General features: G+C 35.3%; 1 protein-coding gene and 1 non-coding gene across 4 annotated transcripts in view; one reads left to right on the top strand and one right to left on the bottom strand.

Annotated features, from left to right (window-relative positions):
• PRR16 (proline rich 16) overlaps window positions 1–26,225 on the bottom strand; it is a 312,506-nt gene that overhangs the window by 76,039 nt on the left and 210,242 nt on the right. For 2 of the 3 annotated variants that reach the window (XM_015140636.3, XM_015140635.3), the window contains one exon: window positions 21,372–22,749. In XM_015140636.3, the coding sequence (XP_014996122.2) occupies window positions 21,994–22,749 (756 nt within the window). In that variant the 3' untranslated portion in view covers window positions 21,372–21,993. Of the gene's footprint in view, window positions 1–21,371; window positions 22,750–26,225 lie in introns of those variants that run through there. The other variant, XR_001445490.3, reaches the window with a different exon arrangement.
• Window positions 3,197–3,340, top strand: LOC114679218 (U4 spliceosomal RNA). Its single transcript, XR_003730879.1, has one exon. It is a non-coding gene; the product is annotated as a U4 spliceosomal RNA (small nuclear RNA).

The following is a 26,225-nucleotide window of genomic DNA, read 5'->3' as shown; positions in this document are numbered from 1 at the left end:
AAATACATCAAGCACAAAGAAGAAATTGTTTTCCTGAAAAAAATTAAGTTACAGAATTTTTCCTTATAAATTGTTTTCTGATTATAAAATATCAAGTATATAAATCTAAGAACACTAGGAATTTTCATGTGTCTTGGAAATGTATCAAAACTTTGAACAGGGAGCAGTTTTCTAATATAAATCTGGTTTTTGATATAGGAGAACCACTTGGAAAAAGATTGCTTTGAAAGTTAAAGTGCGTTCACATGCTTTCATGGCACTCTAAATATATTCTTATTAATTAATTGTACTATTACATATTTAAATGCTCAAATTGTTATAGTAGCCATATACTATTAATCTTAACAATTATTAATCTTAAAATTATCATATAAAAAGATGTACTATGAAACAAACAGAAAAAGAGGAAAAACTACTGAGGAAAAGGCCTTGGTGCTAACTCTGGGTCACTGTGGAGCTATGAAAACGTGGGCAAGCTACTTACTGCCTTTCGGACTCAGATTATTTGTCCACAATATGAATGGTTTAATCACACAAGTTTTAAAATCAAAACTTCACAAATTTTCTGATTGTGAATTGCTGTTTCCCACACATAATATGGATTTTACTACTTTTCAAAATGGAGAACTATAAAGATCAAGAAAAAAATGTTTTCATTTTATATTTACTGTTTCTTATTAAAAAAAAAAAAATTCTTCTGTGTACCTGAAAACATGTCTGGATTAGTCAGGATGTTCTTTCCCTAGCCCATGAAAGGAAAGTTGAAAGCCTTGTATATGCACAGATTATAGATATACTATGCTACATTTATGTATCTAGGTTACAAGAGTCTGAAAAGAGATTTTACACATACGTGAAATTATGCAGTATTTTTATTTCTATGTCTGGCTTATTTAACTTAGAATTGTGCCCTCCAAGTTCATCCATGTTGTCACAAATGGCAGTATTTTCTTCTTTTTTAAGTAATATCTGTGTGTGTGTGTGTGTGTGTGTATATGTGTGTGTTTATCTGTTGTGCCTCACAATATTTTATCCATTCATCTGTCCATGAGCCCAGGTTGTTTTCACATTTTGGCTATTGTGAATAATGGTGCAATGAAGACTGGAGGGCAGATATCTCTTCAAGTTACTAATTTTATTTCCTTTCATTGTATATGTATATGCTAGGTCATGTGGCCGTTCTATTTTTAACTTTTTAAGAAACCTCTATATTGTCTCCGATAATGGCTGTACCAATTTATATTCCTATCAACAGTGTGCAAGGGTTCCCTTTTCTCAGTACTCTTGCCAACACTTATCAATTGACTTTTTGATAATAGCAGCTAACAAGTACAAAATGATAACTCATTGTGGTTTTGATTTGCATTTCCCTAAATATTAGTGAAGATTAGTGATGTTGAGCACCTTTTCATATATCTGTCATTTGTAGGTCTTCTTTGGAAAAAATGTTAATTCAGATCCTTTCCCCATTTTAAAATTGGATTTTTTTTCTTTTACTATTGAATTGTGTTTCTTATATATTTTGAATATTAAACATATATGTATATACGTGTATTAGATATATAGTTCACAAATATTTTTCCCAATTTGTAGGGCTCCCTTTCATTTTGTTAATTACTTCCTTTGCTGTGCATAGTCCTACTTATATGTGGAATCTAAAAAATAAAATGAAAGAAAGAAGAGAAAAAGTCAAATACATAGAAATTGTACAACAGTGGGGAAGATATGTATAGATGTAGGTCAAAGGGTACAAACTTGCATTTATGTAGAACAAATAAGTCTAGAGATCTGATGTACAATAGGAAAACCATAGTTAATAGTATTGTATTATTGCATATTTTTATTGTATATTGAAAATTTGCTAAAGAGTAGATTTTAAGTTATCTTACCACGCACAAAAGAGGTAACTACAGAAGGTGATGGATATGTAAAATTGCTTACATGTAGTAAGCATTTCACTATGTATACGTATACCAAAACATCATGTTGTATACCTCAAATTTATGTGATAAAAAAGTCTGAATTTAGCCCAGCCATTAGTGATATACAGAGCACTAACAACATACAATCAGAAACTTGTTAATTAGAGGAAAAATATAATACACAGGTGGTCAAATTAAGGCTAACATAATAACTGCCCTTACTCTCACTTCAAATGTCCATGGGAGGGGCTCCATAGAGTAACATTCCTGGCCTCTCTCTGTAAATCCCTTATCCCTCCCTGTAAAGACAAGTGCAAGATATCTGGTGAATTTGGAAGAAAGGAAGATCATTCTTGGCTTAAGCCCTCCCCTTTGCAGATCATAGACTCTCTCGTGGACTATCTCTTATGCGCTACAAGGCTTGAATCTATAATAAAAGCAGGATTTTGTCCAGCACAGCTTCAGGCAGCTTCAGAACTGGTGGCCAAGTGGGTCCAATCCAGGAAAGATGTATCTATAGGACTATATGGCCCAGATCACATATCTAAATTTTATGAGTAATAAAGTGACATACTGATTAATATCCTTCTGCTGAACCTTTGGGTAAATCTCAGATAGTTCTTAATCAGCATAGAGTAGTAGTATTAATCTGGCAAGCTAAAATCATAGAAAACAGCACATTAGACACCTCATATTGTTTTCATTCCTCTATTCGGTCTTCATCCAATCAATCAGGAGAAAATGAAAGAGACAGACATGATTACGACTCTACACTGAGTCTATACTCTGGTGGGAGAAAACAGAAAAAAAAAACAAGTAAACTAGAAGTTAAACAATTGTAGTTGTGTTAGGCAGAATGATGGCTCTCCAAAGATGCCCACATTCTAATCCCCATAATCCATGAATATGCTGTTATATGGCAAAGGGGAATTAAAATTGCAGATGAAAGTTGCTAATCTACTAACCTTGAGATGGGAAAAAATTTTTTCTGCATTATCCAATGAGACCAATATAACAAGAGAATTTTAAATGTTGAAGAGGAAGGCAGAAGACCCAGAGTCAGAGTGATACAATGTGAGAAAGACTTAACCAGTCTTTTGCTCCCTTTGAAGATGGAGGAACAGACCAAGAGCCAAGGAATGCAGGTTGCCATTAGAAGCTGGGGAAAAAAAAAAGGGAGTGGATTCTCCACAAAGGACCATAGCCCTATCAATTCTTTTATTTTAGTCCAGTGAAACCCATTTTAGACTTCTGTGTATAAGAATTATAATACAAACTTCACAAAGAGGCAGTATTATACCCACTGAGGTTTATCCAAGGTATGATTCTTGCTAATCGAAAACTTTTCTCAATATCTCACCATGATGACTTGAAGTCTGATATTTGACACTGGCAATTTCTAACAATCACCATGGGGCTGAATTTTAAAAATAATAATAATAATTCATTTGTGCCCTTTTAAGCCACCAATCTTGTCATACTTGTTACAGCAGCAATAGATAACTAATACAGCAGCAATAAGTTCTATAGAGACATCTGTAATAACAGACTAGAGTGTAACTTGGAGTGAGGTCGGTGAGCTACCATGCATGTGGTAGTTCAGACAAGCTGACTAAAATTTTTAAAAATATTTCTAATTTTAATCCTTTTAGAGGGTCTATAAACTTTCCTGCTGTTCGCATGCCTCCATAATGAGTATTTTTTTTTCCACTGGATATTATGGGAAGAGTAGCTAGAGCCTATGAGGTTTTCAGTAACCAGTAACAACTTTGAGATCCTCCCCTTTCCTCCCACTAAAATGATGATTTTTTTAAAAAGCCTTGTATGTACTGTGCACCAGCCGATTGTACCACTAGAGCTATGATGCTAAACATCACTAATCATCAAGAGAAATGTAAAATCATCAGGGAAATTCACATGATAAAAAGATATCATTTCATCCAAGTCAAAATGACTTTTATCAAACAGACAGAAAATAACAAATGCTGGCCAGGATACGGAAAAAGGGGAAAGCTCATATACTGTTGTTAGGAATGTAAATTTGTGCAGCCATCATGAAAAACAGTATGGAGAAGCCTCAAAAAACTAAAAGTAGAACTACCACATGATCCAGCAATCTCACTGCTGGTTATATATCCAAAAGATAGGAAATCAATATATTGAAGACATATCTACGCTCCTGTGTTTATTGCAGCTCACAATATCCAAGATATGGAATCAACCTAAGTGCCCATCATGGATAAACTGATAAAGAAAATGTGATATTTAAATACAAGGGAATATTATTGAGCAATAAAAAGAATGAAATCCTGTCATTTAAAGCAACATGGATGAAGCTGGAGGTTATTATGTCAAGTGAAATAAATCACACACAGAAAGACAACTATCCCATGTTCTCACTCATAGGTGAGAGCTGAAAAAAACCTGATCCCATGAAGGCAGAGAGTGAAATGTTGGTTACCAGAGGCTGGGAAGGGTAATAAAGAGTAGGGAGGAAGAGGGTTTGGTTAACGGGTACAAAAATATAGCTAGATAGAAAGAATAAGATCTAGTGTTTGATAGACTAAGAGGAGACTATAGTTAACAATAATTCATTGTATATTTCAAAAAACTAGAAGATCTAGAATGGTCACAACATGAAGAAATGATAAATGTTTGAGGTGATGAATATCACAATTACCTAGATTTGATCATCTCATATTACATGTTTATATCAAAATGTCACATGTACACCATAAATATGAACAACTAATGTGTATCCATATAATTGTTTTTTTAAAAATAACATTGCAAAATAAAATTAAGAAGCTTAATTGCATCTTAAAAACTATATTTTGGAACGCTTACAATTAACATTAACCTGAGAGAAAAACACCGTACAGGGAAACATAAATTGTAACCCTTCCAAAATACAGATTGAAAGAACTTCATTGGAAAGAACTTGTTGATTGTAGGACTGTGTTTGGAGGTGCCTATAACTCAGACTCCATAATCATGGTAGAAACAGTATCCTTATTTCAAGATAGCCATGGTATTTCTCAATTGGTATTTGCTTCTATAAGCACAAGCATTTTACCAGTGCAAAACCCTCAAATACCATCAACTTGTACCAGGCCACTTTGAGTTTAAAAACAAACCATCACCAGAATAAATACTGTTTAAATCAAGCCATTGTTTGGTTTAAAAATATTATGCTAAGATCAAGGGATTTTATCTGGTGTTTCATGTTAATAAAACTGTTTCTTTCATTTTTTTTTTTTCCAGAAAGAGCCCATAATATATAAAATTACATATAGTTATAAGAATTTTTAAAAAGAATGTTCCAGGCCGGGCACGGTGGCTCACGCCTGTAATCCCAGCACTTTGGGAGGCGGAGGCGGGTGGATCAGGAGGTCAGGAGATCGAGACCGTCCTAGCTAACACGGTGAAACCCCGTCTCTACTAAAAATACAAAAATTAGCTGGGCGTGGTGGCGGGCGCCTGTAGTCCCAGCTACTCGGGAGCCTGAGGCAGGAGAATGGCGGGAACCCGAGAGGTGGAGCTTGCAGTGAGCCGAGATCGCGCCACTGCACTCCCTTCTGGGCAACAGAGCAAGATTCTGTCTCATCATCATCATCATCATCATCATCATCATCATAAATAAAAAGAATGTGCCAAAGAGTAAAGATAAATTCAGAACATATTTTGAACAAACAATAAAACTCTTTCCTGCAGAGACTTCCTGCAAGTTTTGGCATCATTTGTAGATGATCAATTAAGAATGGCCCAGGGATTCCACCATAACCAACTGCTAATTTAAACTAAATGCATTTAATAATGCTCAGGAACCTTCTTTAACTCTGCTCTCTATTTCCACAAACTCTTAAAAAAATTTAAGTTGTGCATGTACACTTAGTTTAATTCTGGTCTCCTTTGGTAGGATTGGGTTCTGAAACTGACATACTTAATCCACGAATATCTTTCTTTAATGTTTACATAATTTGATAATTGCTTTGTACACTTACTTCATAAAATTACAAGTGTCTCCTTTACACTTTCCCTTTTATTTCCTCAACATTAATAACATTTTTAGCTTTTCCTGTCTGACGTTTACTGGAATATTCACATATTCAAGTAAAGATGTTTTGAGGTAATTTCATGCAAGATATCCTAAGGAAATAATTTCCTGACAATTAAAATCCAACCAGGAGCTCATTACTGCTTTTATAAAAAGAGAATAAAAGCAACTAATCACCACTCTGTTGAAAAGTTGAGATAAATAACTGCTAGCCATAACTAGAGCACTTGATTTAACTTTAAAAGTTTTTGATAAATTCATTACCACGAGAGGAACTTTTGTCTTTCATGTAACCTAAGATAAAGAGCAGGAGTAATGAACAACATTGACTACTTTATAGTAAATGCATGACTGGGAAAGGCAAATGTACAACCCTGAAGGCTACTAAATTTAGGAGATTTAACTGGGATGAGAAAGGTGTTTTCACTGTCAGAAATACTGACAAATTAGATAGTTATAATTTGTTACATTAAAAATCAAGACAAATTATTATGGTGAAAATATTTATCTTTTCATGTACACTGATCCTGTACAGAGAAAATATATACTTTTTTTTTTTTCATTCTCAGAAGCTAAAAGCTAAACAGTAATTAAATGAGATGAAGACTTCTGTCTCACTAGGCCATTGGTTTACAGCCCACCACCCGGATCTGATCCCAGGATGTTTTCCCAGCTGACAAGCCTCATCCTCATATGCAAGAGAATTGCCCCTTCAGAGCACCTGGCAACTTTTTCATAGCGTGTTTCCCTTAAGGTTTTAATAAAAGAAATTCTCTTTACTAACAATTGAAATAATTGTCTTTAATTGTTATTTTCTTCTTCAGCTATCAAGAATAGTGTCTTAACTCTTGAGTAGTGCAGAATAAATTTTCATTTAAGAGGGTAAATGGAAATTTCCTAGAGCTATGTCATAAATATCCTAAGAGACTCATGTGCTGTCTGTAAGAAACCATTATTAAAAACATGGAACATAACAGTCAGGCAGATTATATGGCTCTTCCTCCTTTAAAGCGTCATCTGTTTTTAAGTCAGTGAAACATTCCAGTTGTTGAAAGCCATAGAACACGTAGCTTACAATAGTTTTAAACGAACAGAACTTCCTTAGAGAGAAGTTTATTTTTCCAAAAGTATCTAGAAGAGTTTCGGGACCCAATATGTGACAATCCCTCCTATTTGGGTCAGCGTTCTCCTCCCATGGAGGACTTCTGTAAGCCTGAAGTGTATTGGTAAGGTCACAAGCTTTGGAGCATATCAGAATTACGGTCATGGTTCTACTCCGTCCCGTAATAGCTGGGAGACTAGGGCAAGCAAAAGTAAAACCTCCAAGCCTCAGGCTCTTAGTAAGTAACTTTAATGGTGAACACGATGGCCTTCACAGTCCCCTAAACTCTTCTAAATGTTAAATAAGACTACAAGCCTCTGACATCCCTTTTCTTAGAGCATTTAGTCTAGAAACCCTTCAATTGTAGATTTTCCTTGCTCCTTTGAGATGTATTTTTCTCCCAGCCTCTTTCCAGTTTTACAACCTAGGAAGATCTTTCTCAATCTGGGAACCATTCCTTTGAAATGTAATCATCAAAAAAGATAGTGTCCCTATATATAAACTCCCTATATCCTAGTGTCTATCAGAGGGTAAGAGCTTAACTTTGATAAGTGGTCATTAGCAAACACAGATGGCCTAATCACATGGACCAACCTCCTTCCCACAATAGCTTACAGCAGCGGCAAAAACAGCCTGTCTTTTGTCTCCATGAAGTTGAGTTCAATCTTTCTCCCTTATTGAACTAATCTTATCTTGACACCGTTTGAATAAAATCTTTCTTGTCTGTTTAACCTGTCCTATGCAATTTTTATTTGAAAAGAGTTGTTATGGGAATTAAAGTAGCATATGTAAAATACTCCACATTGCATAAAATGGTTGCTTAATAAATGTTACTTTTTCTCAGACCCCTCTCTTTCGAACCACAGAATTCTCTGAATGGAGATCCTTGAAAACACAAAATGTCTCTTTTCAAAGATCAGGTAAAATGGTGTGATATGGCAGTTGAACAACTTAAAAAAAAATTCCTTGTGTGTTTGCTGTTTTGTTAAATGAAGAAACAGGCTGAAGGAGCATATCAGCAAGTTCTATTTCTATCCACCGAGCCGGCCTGAATGGTGTGCACATTAACGCCAATAACAATGACGGGACTTTGACGGCTGCAACCTGGCCAGAGAAAGCAAAAGGTCTTCAGCTCAAATATTAACATAAATTTCAAGCAGAGAGTGAAAATATGTCCCTAAAGTCAAACTGCTAGTTTCTTCTCTAGGAACTGACAAAAATCAAGAGGTAAGAATATCTACATGTCATTACATCAGGAGGCATGGTGATGACTTGCTTAGCAGCCATCAAATGTAAAATCGCGAAGTCCATCTTAATCTAAAGGTAATACAGAGTTAAACCAGAGAAACCCTTCTTTCAAGTAGTTCTTTGAGCACAAAAGAATAAAATTGTCATTTTCATTAATGTGGTGTCTTTCTCGTTATTATTTACTGGGATCATTTGTAAGGCCATTGGAAGCCATTTTTGTACCCATTTAATTAGACTACATGTCTCTGAACTTCGTTATATGACTGTTAAAGCACAATGATGAAAGATACAATGTGAATTTTTGAGTAAATGTGTTTTTTCAGAGGTTCATTTTCTGTTATGCAATAAGCAACTAGTGATGTACCAAGATCTTTGCTGTTAGAATAATTCATATTTTTTAGGCTCTCATGTGTTACAATTTTTTTTCTATCCACATCATCCTGTACCAGGCTCCAGTTCAAGTTTATTAACTGACAATATTTATTTCTACCAATAATTACTACAGAGTCAGAGAAGAGCACTGTGAATTGTTTATACTTATTGCTATCTTTCGTATTAACTATACATTCAAATATACATAATGATCATAATGATTATGTTGTTGTTATTAACTTATATCCTGAATGTCAGAAAATGACTTTTATTGCCTTAGCTAGAGACCACAAAAACATGAGAATAAATTACAATTAAAATTTTGTTAAAGCCAGTGTGGAAAATATAAGCTGATTATAAAGAAAAAACATAATGAACAGAAAATATCATTTGGATATTTGATATTGAAGAATATCATTTTCCTGAACACTGAAAATTGACTTCTATTTCCCTAGAATAAAAATTTAAAAGATGAACAGATAAAGTTTTTAAAAGCACATGTGGAACATACTAAGATATATATGCTTATTATAATTTGTCAACATGATATATAGAAAAAATTTGAGGGATATCATGAAGAATATAACATTTCTGACAATGTTGGGATATTTTATTGGATAGTTTAGCTTAACTGCACCATCAGAATATCTGAATAAAAGCTATAAATGAATAATTTTCATATAATTAACATAACATTATATATACATAATCATTTCAGAATTACTGATACCTAAGCATATTACTGATACCTAAGCAATATTCTTTGAATGCAAAATATTAAGACTTCACTCTTTTTAACAATTTATTGTTGAAATGTATTCTCGTTTTTTTACAATGGACACTGAGCCAGTGAATCACAGAAACTTTAAGTGTTAAAGTAATGCATGGAAGTCATATACTTCCCACTCTAAACTAATCTTAAATGGATCTCTAGCCCAGGAATTACTTTTTAATACTATATTAAATTAAAAAAAGGTTTTAATGCTCCACATAAGCTTTTTAAAATATAAATTTCTAGTACATTCTTGTCTTTTACACATATGGTGAAAAAAACGCATAATAGGCTTCATAGTACTGATTCTATGCTGTCTCAATTAGGATAAAATAATAACAGATGTGCCATTCTCTGTATTGTGTTATTTAATTATTGTTAATTCTGCTGATATACTAGAATCACCTGGGTCATTTGAAGTTTACTGATGTCTGAAGCCACCATAAAGAGATTCTGATTTAATTGGTCCAGCTTGGGAAACAGGGTGTGAAGCTTCCCAAGTGATTCTGATGTTTAGAGAGGATTATGATTCATATTGGTATATAACAGAAAGCAAAGAAATAAGGCTCATGAGTTTTAAAATACTGCTGAGTACATTGGTGCTCTAGTTTCTATACCATAAAATGCTAAGAATTTTTAGAACATATATTCTTAGATTTGCTCATCTCTCCATCTGGAAAATAAAATCGTGTTCTCTTTGGTGCAAATAGTACAACATTTATATAGAAACCCTGCATTCTTTCAGGTTTGCAACACATCCTTAGGCCAGGAGAGGAGGGAAAAGAAGAAAACAACCTCAAGCCAATGATGTCAGTTTCCCACACTCATAGAAACCAGGCCTCCCCTCCACCCATCTCTGCCCATTTCCAAGATTCCAGATTGGATGGGAACTCAGTTTTTCATAGCACTATCTGCTCAGAATCTAGAAGGATCTTTTATCCTTCTCCACCACCAACAAAATTTTTGTTTTCCATACCCCTTTTTTAAAGAGCTCTTTTCTACAGTTTAGAAAGGAGCCTGTGTTCTCTTAAGAGAAAGGCTTCTTATGTTAACTTCTGTGTTTGAATTTTGACAATGGAAAAACAAAGAAACAAAAGCCCAAAATTCTGTTTGTCTACCTAAGTCCAGCTGTATCTTCAGTATCTAAATCATTACAGAAAAGCTCCCAAAATACCTAGAGACAGCACATACTGACAAATCCAATTTCATCTCTGTGTACAAAGAATTGGGATATATTATGTAATTGGCAGCTATTTATGTGGGATTTAAATTATAAGAAATCCAGAATAACTTTCCTCATTTCATGGATAAGGAAATCTATGAGGACTAACCTTTATAACTGCATGCTAAGTAAATGTCACACTTTTTAACTATCAATAAGAAAACTCTCACACAGAGAACCACAGACATAAAAATAGTATTTTCAAATCTCACTCCAATCTCTTCAAACATTGCAAGGAACAACACATTAAACAAAAGCAACAGACAAAGCCATGAGAATAGGAAAAGATAATCAATAAAGCACTTTACATCTGATTGTTCATTCTATGAATTCAGTAAACAAATACATATTGGGATGGCAGCTGTATCTTTACCAAAGTGATTTCATCAAACACAAAAGAAAGAATGCTGTGTATTCAGTGCACATGACGGCACTCCACAGGAAATGAAACAACATGAGGCTTCAGTTCACTAGGCTTAGAAAATAAATTTGGTGTAAATGCTGAACATAACCATACTAAAACTATTAGAATTTTCTCACTGGGCAGAAAACTCATATAACTTTGTGTGTTTATTCCAGTAAGTGGACAGGTTTAGGATGGTTTAAGGAGAATGCCATCTGTACAATTCCAGTTGCAAATTGTATTTATCTCTTATATTTTTATCTTTGTATCTGACATGGAGATTATTTGCCAGCAGGGAGTACTCATTCTTGTCCCACCTACATCACCATAGTGATTGGGATGGAGTTTAGCATGAGATGGATCTTTAAATGCATGAAATTGAATGACTAAATATAAACCTAACTAAAAGCCTCATCCTCATGGGAACATTTATACAAGGGACCTGTCTCAGAAATCCTTCTTATCAGCTATTTGCTTCTGAGAGGAAAAAGCAACTTTTTCTCCACATAAAGTCAGTCAAAGTAGAGACTATCTTCAAATTTGTTTTCCTTTCAAACTTGTTTAAAAAAAGTAAACATAAATATTATAATCTAAGTGATAAAAGTGTAACTAAATCTTCATGCATTAATTTAAGGGCCTAACTTTTATTTTATTTTCTTGGTTCAGGTCAAATTTTAAGTACAATATATTAATTGCTTATTTCTTTCATAAACATTTTTATTTATTTATTTAAATAGACAAAACATTTATATGTATTTATCAAGTATAACATGTTTTGAAATATGTATGCATTGTGGAATGGCTACATTGAGCGATTTAACATATGCATTACTTCACATATATTTTTTGTGGTGAGTGTATATTTCTTAATTTCATTTTCCACTTCCTCTCCTTCTTTTTGTTGAGCACTTTCTGAATATGTTACAGCATTTTACATCATTAGCTCAAATTTTCTTGCTTACCTCTTCTGAACCAAGATTCAGATTCTAACACACCACTTTGTAGCAGTTCATCTTCTCTAGAGAACCACTTCATTGGAGGAAATAGGAATATAATTTATCTCAAATGAGGAAACTTACATTTCTGTGCATGTGTTTTCACAAGTTTATTCAGCCTATTAAGAGGTCAATAAAGTGAAGGAATTCAATTTAATCATTTTACATTTCTTCGACTTTATTTACCCTATAGTTTCTTGTTAGTAAAAGTAGGTATGGTAAGTGTTGCCTTTAATAATAGTGCTAATTTAAGAAAATATGCACACTACAAAACTATATTTATTTAATTACCAATTATTTTTTCTCTATATATTTTTGTTTTGTTTGTGAATTTTTACCTGTGTTGTACTCATTATACCACTGTGGGTTTTTTTGTTTTTTTGTTTTTTGTTTTTTTGAGATGGAAACTCACTCTGTCACTCAGGCTGGAGTGCAGTGGCGGGATCTCGGCTCACTGTAACCTCCGCCTCCCGGGTTCATGCCATTCTCCTGCCTCAGCCTCCCGAGCAGCTGGGACTGCAGGCGCCTGCCACTACGCCCGGCCTTTTTTTTTTTTTTTTTTTTTTTTTTTTTTTTTAGTAAAGACACGGTTTCACCATCTTTGCCAGGCTGGTCTCGAACTCCTGACCCCGTGATCCACCCGCCTCGGTCTCCCAGTGCGCTGGGATTACAGGCATGAGTCACCACCCCGATTTTATATATATATGGCTAGAATAGATTTTTTTACAAGTTAGGATAAGATTCAGATAAATGGTGAAAATCTACAGAGCAAGGCTTACAAAACGAAGTTATTTCAGGCTGGGTCACAAGTCCAGGAAAAGGTGCAGCAAGGCATGTCAGGGCAACAGTAATTAGACTACTCAGGTGGAGCAGCCTTCTCAGGTTTGGGGTCGCTAGATTGGGAGATTATAAAGATAGACTTTGAGGTGTTTTCGTTAGGACTGCTAAGCCCAGAGGTAAGAATTTTAAATAGCAGACAGTCCTAAACCATCAACATTTTTGGATTGAGATGAAATGGTGAGAGGAAATTTTCTCTGTTGGGTATTGGCAGGATGGAGTAGAAACTAAGGCAAGAGGTCAAATGAGCAGGCAGGTGGCAAATGCAACTTTCAGAAGGGAGACAACAAAAGCCCATCTGAGGAGAGTCATTGGGAATGACTTTACAAAGGAAGACATGGCAAAAAGTTAAAATTACTTAGATTTAAAAAAAATGAGAGATTGAAAAGCTAACTATAGCTGAAATTTGGAGTTTAGGTAATCAGAAAAATTACTGAGAAGTCATATGGAGGAGCTAATTTTAATTCCCTAATAACCGATAGATATGTCCACTTAGAAAAAGAAACCTTTTATAAACTCAGAACTTCAGTACTGTATTTTCAACATCACATAAGATAGTCATTATTTGATACAACTATAAAGTTTTTAAAAGAAGATAAAATAAATCAATCCAAATACTCCTTTTTTGTCATAAAGAGTGGTTTGAACTGGTAGAAAATAATAGTTCCAGATGATATTTTTGGACTTTTACTGGCAATATTCATACTGGTGAATGTGTGAAGCCATAAATCACTGTAACCATAGGACTCCAGTTCTCAGTCCTTTTGAAATGCCCTTCACTGTAATATGTATTCAGATATATCACAAACTTTTATTAAAGCAGAGCAGTAGTTAATGCTTGGTCAGAATTTTTAAAATATCACTGATAAATTAAGTTTTAAACCATAAACCTAGACTTTTTTAAAACAAAAGATGATTTATTCTTATATGAATATTTTTAGAAGATGCAAAGATTACTAGTGTATTAGACTTTAGTTTCACGAATTATATTCTAAATACATTTATTCATGTGCTATTACATGTTATTGTAATTAAAACTAGGCTACACTTGTCAAAACAGTTTAATAAACCATACTTTTTGGTTCAGTTTTCTTAGAATTTTATCATGTTCATTTGCTGACCTCCTAATTCACAAAATATAATCCATCAAAAATGAGACTTCTACAAATGAATCGGCAAGGTTCTAAGAAAATCATTAGGCTTACCTGATAATATAAACTACAAAAATATCTAAGTAAAGTGATTACTTTATAAATAAGATGAAAACATTATCATTAGCATCAACTAAGGCAAATAAAAAATAATCCACCATATTAACAAAGAACACGAATAATTTGGTAAGAAGTATCACAAATTAATAACAATGATTTGTATTTGTTCAAGGTTTTACTCTTAGAATTTTCACATTTATTAAGTAATTAGGGCCTCATAACAACGTGTTGTCGGGTGGTGTCCTTCAGAGGAGGAATGCAGGGGAAATTGTTAGGAAACTGAGTGGTAATAGAAGATATACAATTAATGTTACTAGAGAAATACATATTTAGAAATAAAATGTGTGAAACCACGTAATTTGAGGAATGAGTACAGGACCAAGACTTTGTGAAGGATTAGATAAAATTAAACAGGGGTAATACATATCATTTCTATAAATGTTACTGCAAGAAAGACATGGGTTGAGAAAGAGTTGAAGTTTGAGTAAATAAACAGAAAATACAACTGACCTTAACTATGTGTGTAACCCATTCTGTGTTAGCAGAAGAGCTTTTATCCCATGCAAATAACACAGTAAAATTTAAAGCAAAGCATTGAGGAAATAATAATTTCCTATGAGAACATACATAGTCCAGTTAGCACCAATCTAGAAGATATTATAAAAGTTTGGGACATGTTTCTGACCTCTGCAAAGAATGAAATAGAATAATTTAGTGGCTCTGTCTATTCAATAACTCTGAAGGTTGCAGACTTGTTGAATCCTGAAATTGCATATCCATGTTGCCTCATCCATTTTGCATTTCAGCATTGCTGTCTAGGAAAGAACTAAAGCTTGTAGTCCCATTGCCTTAGAAGTTCATCTGGGGTTTGTGTAATTGTAGCATCCTTCTGTTGATATTGTTTATTACATTGTAATGGAGGAGTCCTGGTAATCTCAAGATACATACTTAGTGACCCAACAGCCCCATTAGGTAGAAAGAGTGGCACCGTTATCTATACTTTAAACGAAATTTCAAACCTGGTTGAGTAATTCTCTCAGGAGCACTTAAGATCTGGGAGGAAGGCCAGGCGCGGTGGCTCAAGCCTGTAATTCCAGCACTTTGGGAGGCCGAGATGGGCAGATCACGAGGTCAGGAGATCGAGACCATCCTGGTGAACACGGTGAAACCCCGTTTCTACTAAAAAATACAAAAAAAACTAGCCGGGCGAGGTGGCGGTTGCCTGTAGTCCCAGCTACTCGGGAGGCTGAGGCAGGAGACTGGCATAAACCCGGGAGGCGGAGCTTGCAGTGAGCTGAGATCTGGCCACTGCACTCCAGCCTGGGCGACAGAGCGAGACTCCGTCTCAAAAAAAAAAAAAAAAGATCTGGGAGGATCGAGACTCAAACACAGACTTTCTTGTTTCAAATCGATATTTTGATCCTAATATATTGTAGTCCAGATTAATATTATATATACATATATCATAATTTACATCATCATGGTCCTAAATTTCTGTAGTACATCATGATATTTATTTGGCTATTCTGGAGAGATTAGTATGTATCTTCAAATTAGGTTTATGTAATATTTGGGGGACAATTCATTTAGGAACCTAATTATAATTGAAAGATTATTTATTCAGAAACTTGCCAACTGAAAATTTAGTATGAAATTCTAAAGTGTTTAACTTAAAAATGCCTGTTGGTGACTATTCTCAGATAGAATTCAAATATGGTTGTTAAAATTTGTAAAAAAAAAAACCCTCAATCCTCATCATACTAAATGTTGTTAATTCCTCCTGCTAAGCTTTTAGCAGAGTTATAGTAGATTCATTTGTATCTGTGTTTAAAATAAAATGACATCCCAGTTTATGGTGAGATGAAGTGAGCATGAGGTAATACAAAAAGAAAACAAAGTCTTCAAGAGTCTATAAAATATTCAGACACTAAAAAATTACCCCTTTGAAACTGCGATGGCTATGACTTGGGCCCACACCCATATGCAGATCTCCTTCCATTTCTGGGCATATGGGGACTACAAAAAAGCCATGTGACTAGTTTTGGCCAACAACACATGCAAGGGCGTCAAAGCACCAATCTTTGGTGCATAAATCTTAACTGATGTAAAAGCATCAATAAGATTCTCCAGTTGCCCCTTACTATGTTGTGATGATCCTCGATGAGAATGTTGGATTCCCAGGGTCAACAGTCTTTACCAATGAATAAACCATTTGAGAGACTCCTGCTCTGAAGATTCTCCCAGGTTCAGGATGAACTCTGACAGAGTTCATAACAAAGAATTCAGATGTTTCTGAGATACTGGAGTTATTTGTTACCATAGCATATAGCCTAGTCTATCTTGGCTAACACAGAAATACGTTTATTTTTCTATCTTATATCTCCCAACAGCCTTCTAAGGCAAATTCCAGAAAACGATGACTTTCAACTCTACAGATTACCTGTACACAATGCAGGATCGATGTTTTAGGTGCTGCTGAAAGGTAGTAAAGAATATGGATTGTGGAGGCAGACTGCCTGCCTTATAATTCCGCTTGACCACTTACTGGCCCTAAGATCGTGGGCAACCAGTTTCCAAAACCACAGTTTTCTCATATGTAAAATGTGGATAATAATTGTGTCCAAGACATCGGGTTGAAGGAAAAAATGATGTTATGAGGAAATGTTTTATATTCACGTAAAACCCTTAGAAGAGTGTTTAGAATAAAGTAAGCCCTTGATAAGGATTAGATAGCACGTATCTTGCTGCCATGAACCCTGACCCACTTGAGGCACACATTGTTTTATTTAGCTGGTCTAAAATCCCTTTGAGTGGTTAGGATAATTGACAATTACATTATGAAATACAGGGAAATCATATCCATAGCCTAATAACAAAAGTATAGGAATGCTTTTATTAGAGAGAGTTTTAATGCACTCTTTAGAGGTTCCATGGAGTACATCTATTGCTACTTTTGGCTTTAGGGGTCAATGTTAAACAGATGAAATTCACAAGTGAAACACCAGTGTATGATAGTGACAAATTCAGGGTCAATGGCATAATTCTATGGAATCAGAACTTCTTAGGGAAAAGATCCAAAATAATAGTCTTTGAACTTAGAGAAAAAAACTAAAAGGTGAAGCCACTGGTAAAATACATGAGAAAATGAGGCTTGCATTATTCAGCAGCTTGTTCATTTTAGATGGTAGCTAAATTGCCTGAAATCCCTTTCATATTCTGCAAAGATCAAACACATTAAGAATGTCAAAACAACATTAGGTAACCCCTTTCAAGCGTCAAAATAACTGATCGAAATAAAGGAAAGATTTACAAAGTTTGGGGCTATGAAGAACACAATTAAGTGGCAATACTGTGGAGAGAAAAAGCATGGTGAGTCATGCTGGCAGCACAAAATGCCAGCCCAACACTTATCAAGGGGAAAATTTTGGCAGAATATTGAAACTGAGGTCTGGAATTACTCCGTTTGTAAATAAGTGTACTAATTCCTATGTTATGTATTAGTATTAGAGATATGTTAAGTTTGAGAAAGAAGTTAATATTAGTCTACCTATATTTGATGAGTCTAGAAGTTATAAATTATAAGCAACATTTCCTCCTTATTTTCCCTTTGTCTTACACAATTCCATACCCCATGTCAGCTTAACCATATTTTAAAAAGAGAGTTATTTGTAAAGCTTCTTTATATTACACTTCAGGATGTTTTTTCTCCAATAGATCAGAATGATAAACTCAAGTGCTTCAAATGAAATGACAGCTTTCATAATTGCTACTCCATGAAGATAAGACTAACTGCAGTTTTATGTTCAATACTACTGTGTGCCTTAATCATAGCATCACATCTGCCATTATTTCAGAATCATGTTACTTGAAGAATTCGAAAACTCCAAAATGTTTACTGTAAACATTTAAATGTGTCATAGCTACACATTGACCCAGAAAATGTGATGTGATTTTGTGAAAATGTCTAGTAATTGTCCGATGCTGTGCACTTTATCTACTTTCATGATATGGCTTTTTATAGAACTTTATTGCTCATAAATCATTTCCCCACTTAGAAATCATCAGTGTTTCATCAAAGTACCTTGCAATGTAATCTTTTGCTACAACTTGGAACATAGGTTATAGCAAGATGTGCTGCCAACAGAGAATTAGAAGCAACAAACAAAATCGTCAGGATAATTACAAGACTCAGCATCGCATCGTCACATACAATCCATGGAAAAAAATTCAGTCAAGGCAGTGATTCACGACTTGATCACACCATTCCTTGTGCAATTATATGCAGAACTAAATGCAGACCTTTCTTCATGGAGCACCGAGAAAGAGCTATAATTAAACTTTGTAGATTCAAGGTCTTGTATAGTTTCAGAGACTGTGAGTAGCTGCTATTCCGGTCATGCTCATCTGTCCACAGAAAGCTATATCAACTGTATCGTATTCCTTTATTCATTGAATAATTAGGATGCAGTTATAATTCAAACACAGGATAATTGAGGTTAATTAAACCACTTCTGCTAATAGTAGATTCATTTCTTCCAAAATTATTCAATGAATGAGGGAAGAAATTGATATAATAACATAAATTGGAAGAGTGAAAAATTTGTTTTTGTATGCCCTTGTATTTTTGTGAAGATATTTTTAGATTTGGCTTAAGCATGACCTTAAAAATGTGTTTTATTTCCCTTTACAACTGCTACAACTATTGGTAGGTGGAAGATAACTTTGATCAATTTTTATTTTCTTTTCACCTTTCATCAGTAGAAATACAATAAACTCCAAAAATGGGAAAATCTTTGTCTAAAGTAAAAAAAAAAAAAAAAAGTGTATTCCAATTTAATTAATGAGTACCATGCCTTTTGAAATATGCCCTATTTTTACAGTATGAATGGAGATTATCATAAGAAGTGTATTACCATTTTACATTTTGTGGAAACGTCACCTTCAAAGGAGTATGAATGCTGGCTCTGTGGTAAACACTATGTGTAAATAAAAGTGTTCAAATGCACATTGTTACCAAAATGCAGTCTCAAGTATTTGAGGAAAACATTTCTGTTTATGGTCTTTAGGAAGAGGAAGTATGTACTCTATTTTATGATGATTTAATGGATGATGTGTAGAGCTTGCACTTCAACATTTACATTTTGAAAGCAATGTTGGCTGATTACAAAAACTGTGCTGCCACTTATGACATTTTAATTATAAGTTTGCAGGCAAATATTATGATGCTCTATGTTAACTGCTTTCTGTTTTACAAGTTTGTATATATGTAAAACTATAACTAAGTTCCAATGAATGTGGCAATATCATCACTTGGGCAAGAAAACATATTGGTACAATATATTCCACACATTAATAAAAAATGAAACAGCATGGAGTAAATAAATTCAAAATAAGTCCTAAGACTGCTGTAATCTAACATTAAATGTTGATTATGAATAAACTATCATAAAAGAGTAAGGTCCTTATTAGCAAGGTCAAAACTATAACATTTGGGGGATGGTATTTAACTCAGATTTCTAAGCCAGTAGTTAATTATTTATGTGTTGAATAAAAACAAATGTAGTTTTGGTGTATGTCACCAATCACACAGAAGAATATAGTCTTTCATGGAGAAGGTTCGCCTATACTTAGAGAAAGAGAAATGGATTTGGAACTCTGCGATTGTTTCTAGGCATCTGGCTCAATGTCTTTACTCAACCAACTTGAATGTTTCAATTTATTCATCTTGCTTTATTGCAAGGAAATTATCTGTTCTGTGGGTGATGTGTCGTTGCTAGAAAGCTCTACCTTGGGATCAGGTTTGGATCCCAGACATCGAAAAGTGTCACAGTATTAAACTATAGGTTGATTATTAGGTCACAGTAACTGGCGGAAGACGAAAGATGAATTGAAGAAAGAAAACTGCATGTTTTCTACAACTGTGTATAATATTGAACGGTCTAGCTCTTGATAGACATGTGAAACGAAGTAATTATTTAACCCTAGAAATATGATAAAACCCTGGCTTTATTTATATCAAGACTAAATGCATGCTTTGAAAAGTTAAGAACACATTATTTTGGTATTTAATAAGTCTATTATTTATTTACCTGGCTCATATCTATTAAACTTCTTAATAATATAGATAACAAATTTTAGATTATGGCCTTTCTTGATTATGGATCTATGTTTTGTAACTTTCCGATTATTATATGTCTGATTATTTTGCTTTCATTATCTTCATGTCCAACATCTATGAAACATAATGCATGCTGAGTAAATATTTAACATGACATTCTGTTTTTTACTCATTTGATTGTTCCTTCAAAAGAGAAGGCCTATTTTCTTTTTGTATTCCATCTAAAATATATAATCATTTTTAATAGGAAGCTGTCAAAAACACTATTTAAATTACCATGATCTAGCTTGAAAAAGGCAAGAAAGAAATATGATTGAAGGCTACCTCCCTGTGCAAAGATTACAATTTTGAGAGCAAAAGCCAAATATTCATAAAAGCCATCGGATTCTGTATCAAGTTGTGCAATAACTACATTTCCACAAAAGATGACTCCCTCTACTCTTACCACTAAATGAATCAATTTTGTTTTCAGGAACCTGTCCTCATCATAACTCTAGGGGAGAGAAACTCATTTCCAGCTCCAGGACAAAATATCTCATCAATTGAAATGAATGCAATTGGAAGTTAAATTTGGCCCACGCGTGGGTAAAGTTTCTTAAGCTGGTAGATAAGACTGAAGAGGAGGATTTTTAGTTGATGTTAGAAGGAAAGATTCCTTCTCTTTCTTTTAGAGGACAGCAACAGCCCACGGTATCTTTCAACTCTGAGGGGGAAAAACTTATGCCCAATGCTGAACACCTCCTGATACCAGAAGCATTCAGATTTCCCCCTATAATTCTCCTGTAAATGTGGGTTCACTTGCGGAGGCAAAGAGTTTGCTAATGCAGGAGGCAAAACACCCTACAGCCTCAATGTAATAGTTTAGGGTCCATCCTGGAAGAATGCTGAGTATGAGGAGGGCTTGGCAACATAGGGAGAGTTCGACAGAAGGCTCTTGAAGTACCAAATGGAAATATAAAATATGTAGTGTGTAAATTTCTATTTATGATGTGGAATATGATATTGCATTTAGAAAATTCTGATATACACTCACTGTAACTTCTCCAAACTCTGTCAGATTTGCTGCCCATTTTGAGGAATGTTAAATGAGATTAAATGAACCACTACTTCAGTTTAATTCTGAGGAACATTTGGTTTTGTCATTATTTACTATTGTTTATTGATTTAACAGTATTTCCACAGACCAAAGTATTTTATTACATATATAGCTGAGCACGTAATTCATAATTGTATAATATAGAAAATAAACTTCTTGGTATTGGCCTCAGCATTTAATAATGAAAAACTAGTGACAAACATCTTTAGAAAAAAATAATAAAATAGTCCTTCAGTATTAAAATTTCCTAGTAAAAAGCATTAGATCAAAGTTAAGAATATGACATGTTAATGCATAGATGACTTAGGCATAAATAAAATGAATCAAATCCCAGCTCTTATAGTAAATCAAAATAGGTGAAATCTGCAGGTTCACAGTTTGTCATAGGTCAATTGCAAAAACAATGCATTCGTATTTTTCATCATTCTGAGGTTTTTAATGATACAACATTTAAAATAATGCATACCCAGGATATAAGCAATGTGCTGCATACTTACCAGGTGATTTTTATGCCACTTTGCTGAATGCAGGATTAATATATTTGGGCTTTTTATTGCTTGAGTAGAAAGTGCTCGTTACTTATTATTTTATGTTTATAATATAGAAAATTAAAAAAAACATTTTTTTAATGGCATACATCACACGGTTGTAGTGGTTGATTTCCTCAAGATCGTCTTCTGTGGTTTTGGTGCAGTGGGAGGAGGCACAGTTGCAGGTCTGACAGGGGGGAAGCTGTTACTGTGGCTTATTCCCATTCCCCCATTTTCTAGTGGGAAAGGAGGGAGATGGGGTGGAGGAGGGAGGGGAGGGCCTTGGTGAGGAATCTTTCCTGGTGGGTGGACAGGTTCGTTGTGTAAGTGGACCTCCCTGTTTTTTATGTTATACCGGGTATCACAGTCAGGACAATAGCCATGGTACTGTACTTTTTCATTGAACCGAACTCGTTCTCGAGGCCCTGCCTGGGGACATCTGTCTTTTTCAGGTCTATGCATCAGAGGCTGAACTGGAGCCTTGTCCAAGTTACTGCTGGGTATGCAGCAGATATCTCCATTTGGAATTTTGTTAGGTCCACCTGGTAAGCCTCCATTTCGTAGAAGGGTGCCATTGGTCTTTACGGGATTGGCAGTTGGAACCACCCTTTTGAGGTCTTCACACTTCACAGGTGTCAACCGTGGAGGGGGTGGTGGAGGGTTTGGCTTTCTCAGGACCGTGAGGATAGCAGATGGGTGTGCTGGGGGTTTAATAAGCGGTGCATTAGCCTGCACTTTGATCTTCTCTAGGCTGGAGGCTGTTGTGCCACTTGAGCTACTATTCAGCGTGTCCGTTTTGGAGCTGTCAGTCATCTCATCCTCCAGCTGTAGGTCAGAGGTCAGGGTGTCAATCTGGTCAACCACCTGGTGGAAAGGACAAGGTAATTGTTTTGAAGAATGACCCAAACAAAGTATACTAGAAACAATGTCTTTTTGTCTAGGGGAAATCTGCTATGGAAGCTTTAACTGATATTGAACTGAGCATTCCATTGTTGCTTGATGTTTTCAGTCAATAAATTTACAGAATAGTGACCATCACACAGAGGACCAACTGTTTGATAACATAATTTCACATGCCTAGAACATAACATATGATTTATATATGCATTCTATTTCTGACTCTGATATACCCACCCATAAAATACGAAACCTGATGCAGAAATATAACTGATGTTTTAAAATAATCAGAAAGTGCTTCCCTTCTGCTTAACATGTAGAAAGCTGTAGGAGAACATTGCTTCCAATCTTGAAATAAGAAAAAAAAGATCATCTGCAAAATCATAACTTTTCTTGAGACCAACAGAGACCTGACCTCACAAGGCAACCAAATGAACTGAACTGTCAAGAGTTTCAAGCCCTCTGAGGATATACAGAAGACATCAACTGTTCAACCTTTAGAAAATCACAGGAAAAAAAGCAGCAACCATCAGAGTGGGTAAAGAAAACAACTAAAACTTTGATGACTAATTAAAGGTTGAATATGTGCTATTATGACCATTTAGAATCCTGGGAAGTCTCAGACACAGTAACATCTGTACTCACTCATGGCCTCCTTTTCACAGACCTCTCAGGCTGAGAGGAGAAAAGAGATGGAAGAGAGGCCCTGTTGGGCACACAGGCACAAAACCCCATCCACTTCTCAGACTGTTCTTCCTTATAAAGCAGAACCTTTACTGGTGTGTTAGCAAGAAACCCTCCAACCTGTAAGATACAGGCAACGATCTTTTGCTTCTGAGAGAGGGTAGAAGCAAAAGCTGTCTCACCTTGCAGAAAGGGAAAGAAAATTATTTGGGCCCAGGACGCTAAACTAATAAAAAGCAGACGTTTACTATCACTGGGGGAATGACATGAAGTCACATCAGTCAAGGGCTACTACAGGCACCAGGCAGAGGGGCCAGGGACTCAGATAAGGCTGGCAGAGGCATCAGAGCATAAGACAGGTCATCACCCATGTTAAGGAGAAAGGTTGTGAAGACAGGAACATTGAATGGAAGTATCTTAGACAATGCAGTTCTAAGGAGAGTTTGGCAAGGATATTGGGGAGTCTGACATCTCCCATAACAGGGCTACCTTAGTGTCTCTGCCCTGTTCAGTCATTGGCTGGGAGCAGCAGTGTGGTCACTGCTGAAATGCTGGCTTTTAGAGTACAACATCAGGGTCCTCAGTCATTTACACTCTGCATTCAGAGGTCTTGGAGGCTATTCTCATAGCCACCATATATGCACTGTTATACATATATAAGAATGGAAAAGTTAACGGGCTGTTTTAAAAATAGTTTATGTAAGGAGACAGTTCCTTCATTTCACACATTTCCATCCCATTTATTCCATATGGAGATTGCTCCCTCCTCTTTTACTTAGGTCTAAGTTTAATCAACTGTGAAGTTGGCTCTTTGTCACATGGTGGCAGGATTGGGCTCAAAATGAAAACACCAAAAGCATCTAGATGTTGGACAGGATATAGACTTTACTTCTTCCCAACGAGACTCTTAAGTGATTGATTCCAGCAGGCAGGTAAATGCCACCAGGGTTCAGTCTTTGGATATCTCAAAGGCCTGCAAACTCAGCAGTTTCAAAACATTCAACAAATATAATAAATTCCACAAATTTCTTCTAGTATTTTCTATTTTAGCAAATGACAGTACAAACCTCACATCTGAATAATCAGAAATCCAGAAACTATATTGGATACCATCCTTTCACTCGCCTTCTGGTCCGGAGAACAAGTCCTTCCATTTTAGCTCCTAAATAATGAATCTTAAATCCATTCACTTTCCTCCATTTTCACTTCTGTCATCCTACTCTGAGCCTCTATGATTTGCCATATGGACTATCTAAAGCCACTTTACTTCCTTTTTCATTTCAGTAGTCTCAATGACTTTTTCTTTTTCTTTTCTTTTTTTTTTTCGAAGCAGAAATGTGCTTTCGTTAACTCCCCATTTAAATCCTTTATATGTCTGCTCATTTCTCCTGTGATAAAGATCAACTCTTAAGACAGACTTCAGGGTTCTGCACCAGGTGGAATACTGGTGTTTATCACCTGGCTCTTGGCAGTGTAAGGAAGTCTTCATTCGAAAGGTTTTGTGTAAAATCCCACTGTGGTTGATTTCAGGTTAGTAATGCGACATTACTGAGTCTGAGGTTGGGAATAAATGTACAGTAGCACACAAGTAAAAAGTATACTATATATAAATAAACTCAGGAGCACAAACAATAGTGAACTGCAGTAAAATAATTTAAAATAACAGGGAACAATGAGAAAACCTTTGGTTTTAATGTAATTAGTTTAATTACAAGTTTACACAGTTTCACTTTTTTTTTTTTGAGACAGAGTATCACACTGTCGTCCAGGCTGGAGTGCAGTGATGCGATCTCAGTTCACTGCAACCTCCATCTCTTGGGTTCAAGCAATACTCCCGCCTCAGCCTCCCAAGTAGCTGGAATTATAGATGTCTGCCACCACACCCAGCTATTTTTTTTGTATTTTTACAAAATACAAAAAGAGACGGGGTTTCAGTATGTTGGCCAGGCTGGTCTCGAACGCATATCTCATGATCCACTCGCTTCGGCCCAGTTTCACTTTTAATAACTGTTATGTTTACCAACCAACCAGCTCACAAAATTTTAAAAAATATGATTGGCTTTTTAGCTAGTATGAGTCGGTTCCAGTCACTGTCTCATGCTCCTAAATAACTCTCAATCCTCAACTCTGTATTTCTGCTCCAAGTCTCTCTGGTCTTCTTTAGGCCCTCAAAATTGTCTGTCTGCTTCCTGCCACAGAATGTTTGCACAAAACATTATTTCTTCCTGAAATGCTCTTCCTTCTTCTCTTAGTCTGGTTAACTCTGACACATCCTTAAAATTTTTCCTGTTGCATTCTAAAGGCCTAACATAACAAGCGGTATTAATTAGGGGCTCAGCAAGGATTTGTTAAGTAAATGCTCCGAGGGTTATTTCTTGAGTTTAAGTGTGAGCAAAAAGCATTCTCTTTCCGATTTGATTTTTGGAAGTGGTTGTTACTTCAAAACTTGCTCCGTTATTCTAGAAGAAAATGGGAAGAAAAGAATTCATCCATAAATGAGCACCGAGTTGGCTGCATATTCACCAGCTCTGTCTAGAAACTAAAGTGAAAGGCTGTCTAAAGAATGTGGGAGGTAGAGAGACAGTCTTGGCTCCTGGGACCCTGTCCTCTTTCACCTGGAGGTTATCTACCCCACACATTTTATCGTAGTAAATTCTGCAGCAAAGGAGAGAAAACATGTCTTTTATGAGGGAAGTGAAGCTGATTTTCAGGATGAATAAATGCCACCTCCGTTCCTGCTTGTTTTACGCTTCCTACCT

Source organism: Macaca mulatta, chromosome 6 (assembly GCF_049350105.2).
Source record: "Macaca mulatta isolate MMU2019108-1 chromosome 6, T2T-MMU8v2.0, whole genome shotgun sequence".
In the NCBI taxonomy this organism is placed as follows: domain Eukaryota; kingdom Metazoa; phylum Chordata; class Mammalia; order Primates; family Cercopithecidae; genus Macaca; species Macaca mulatta.
The sequence above is the reverse complement of the archived record's forward strand: the minus strand, read 5'-3'. Positions and strand labels throughout refer to the sequence as shown.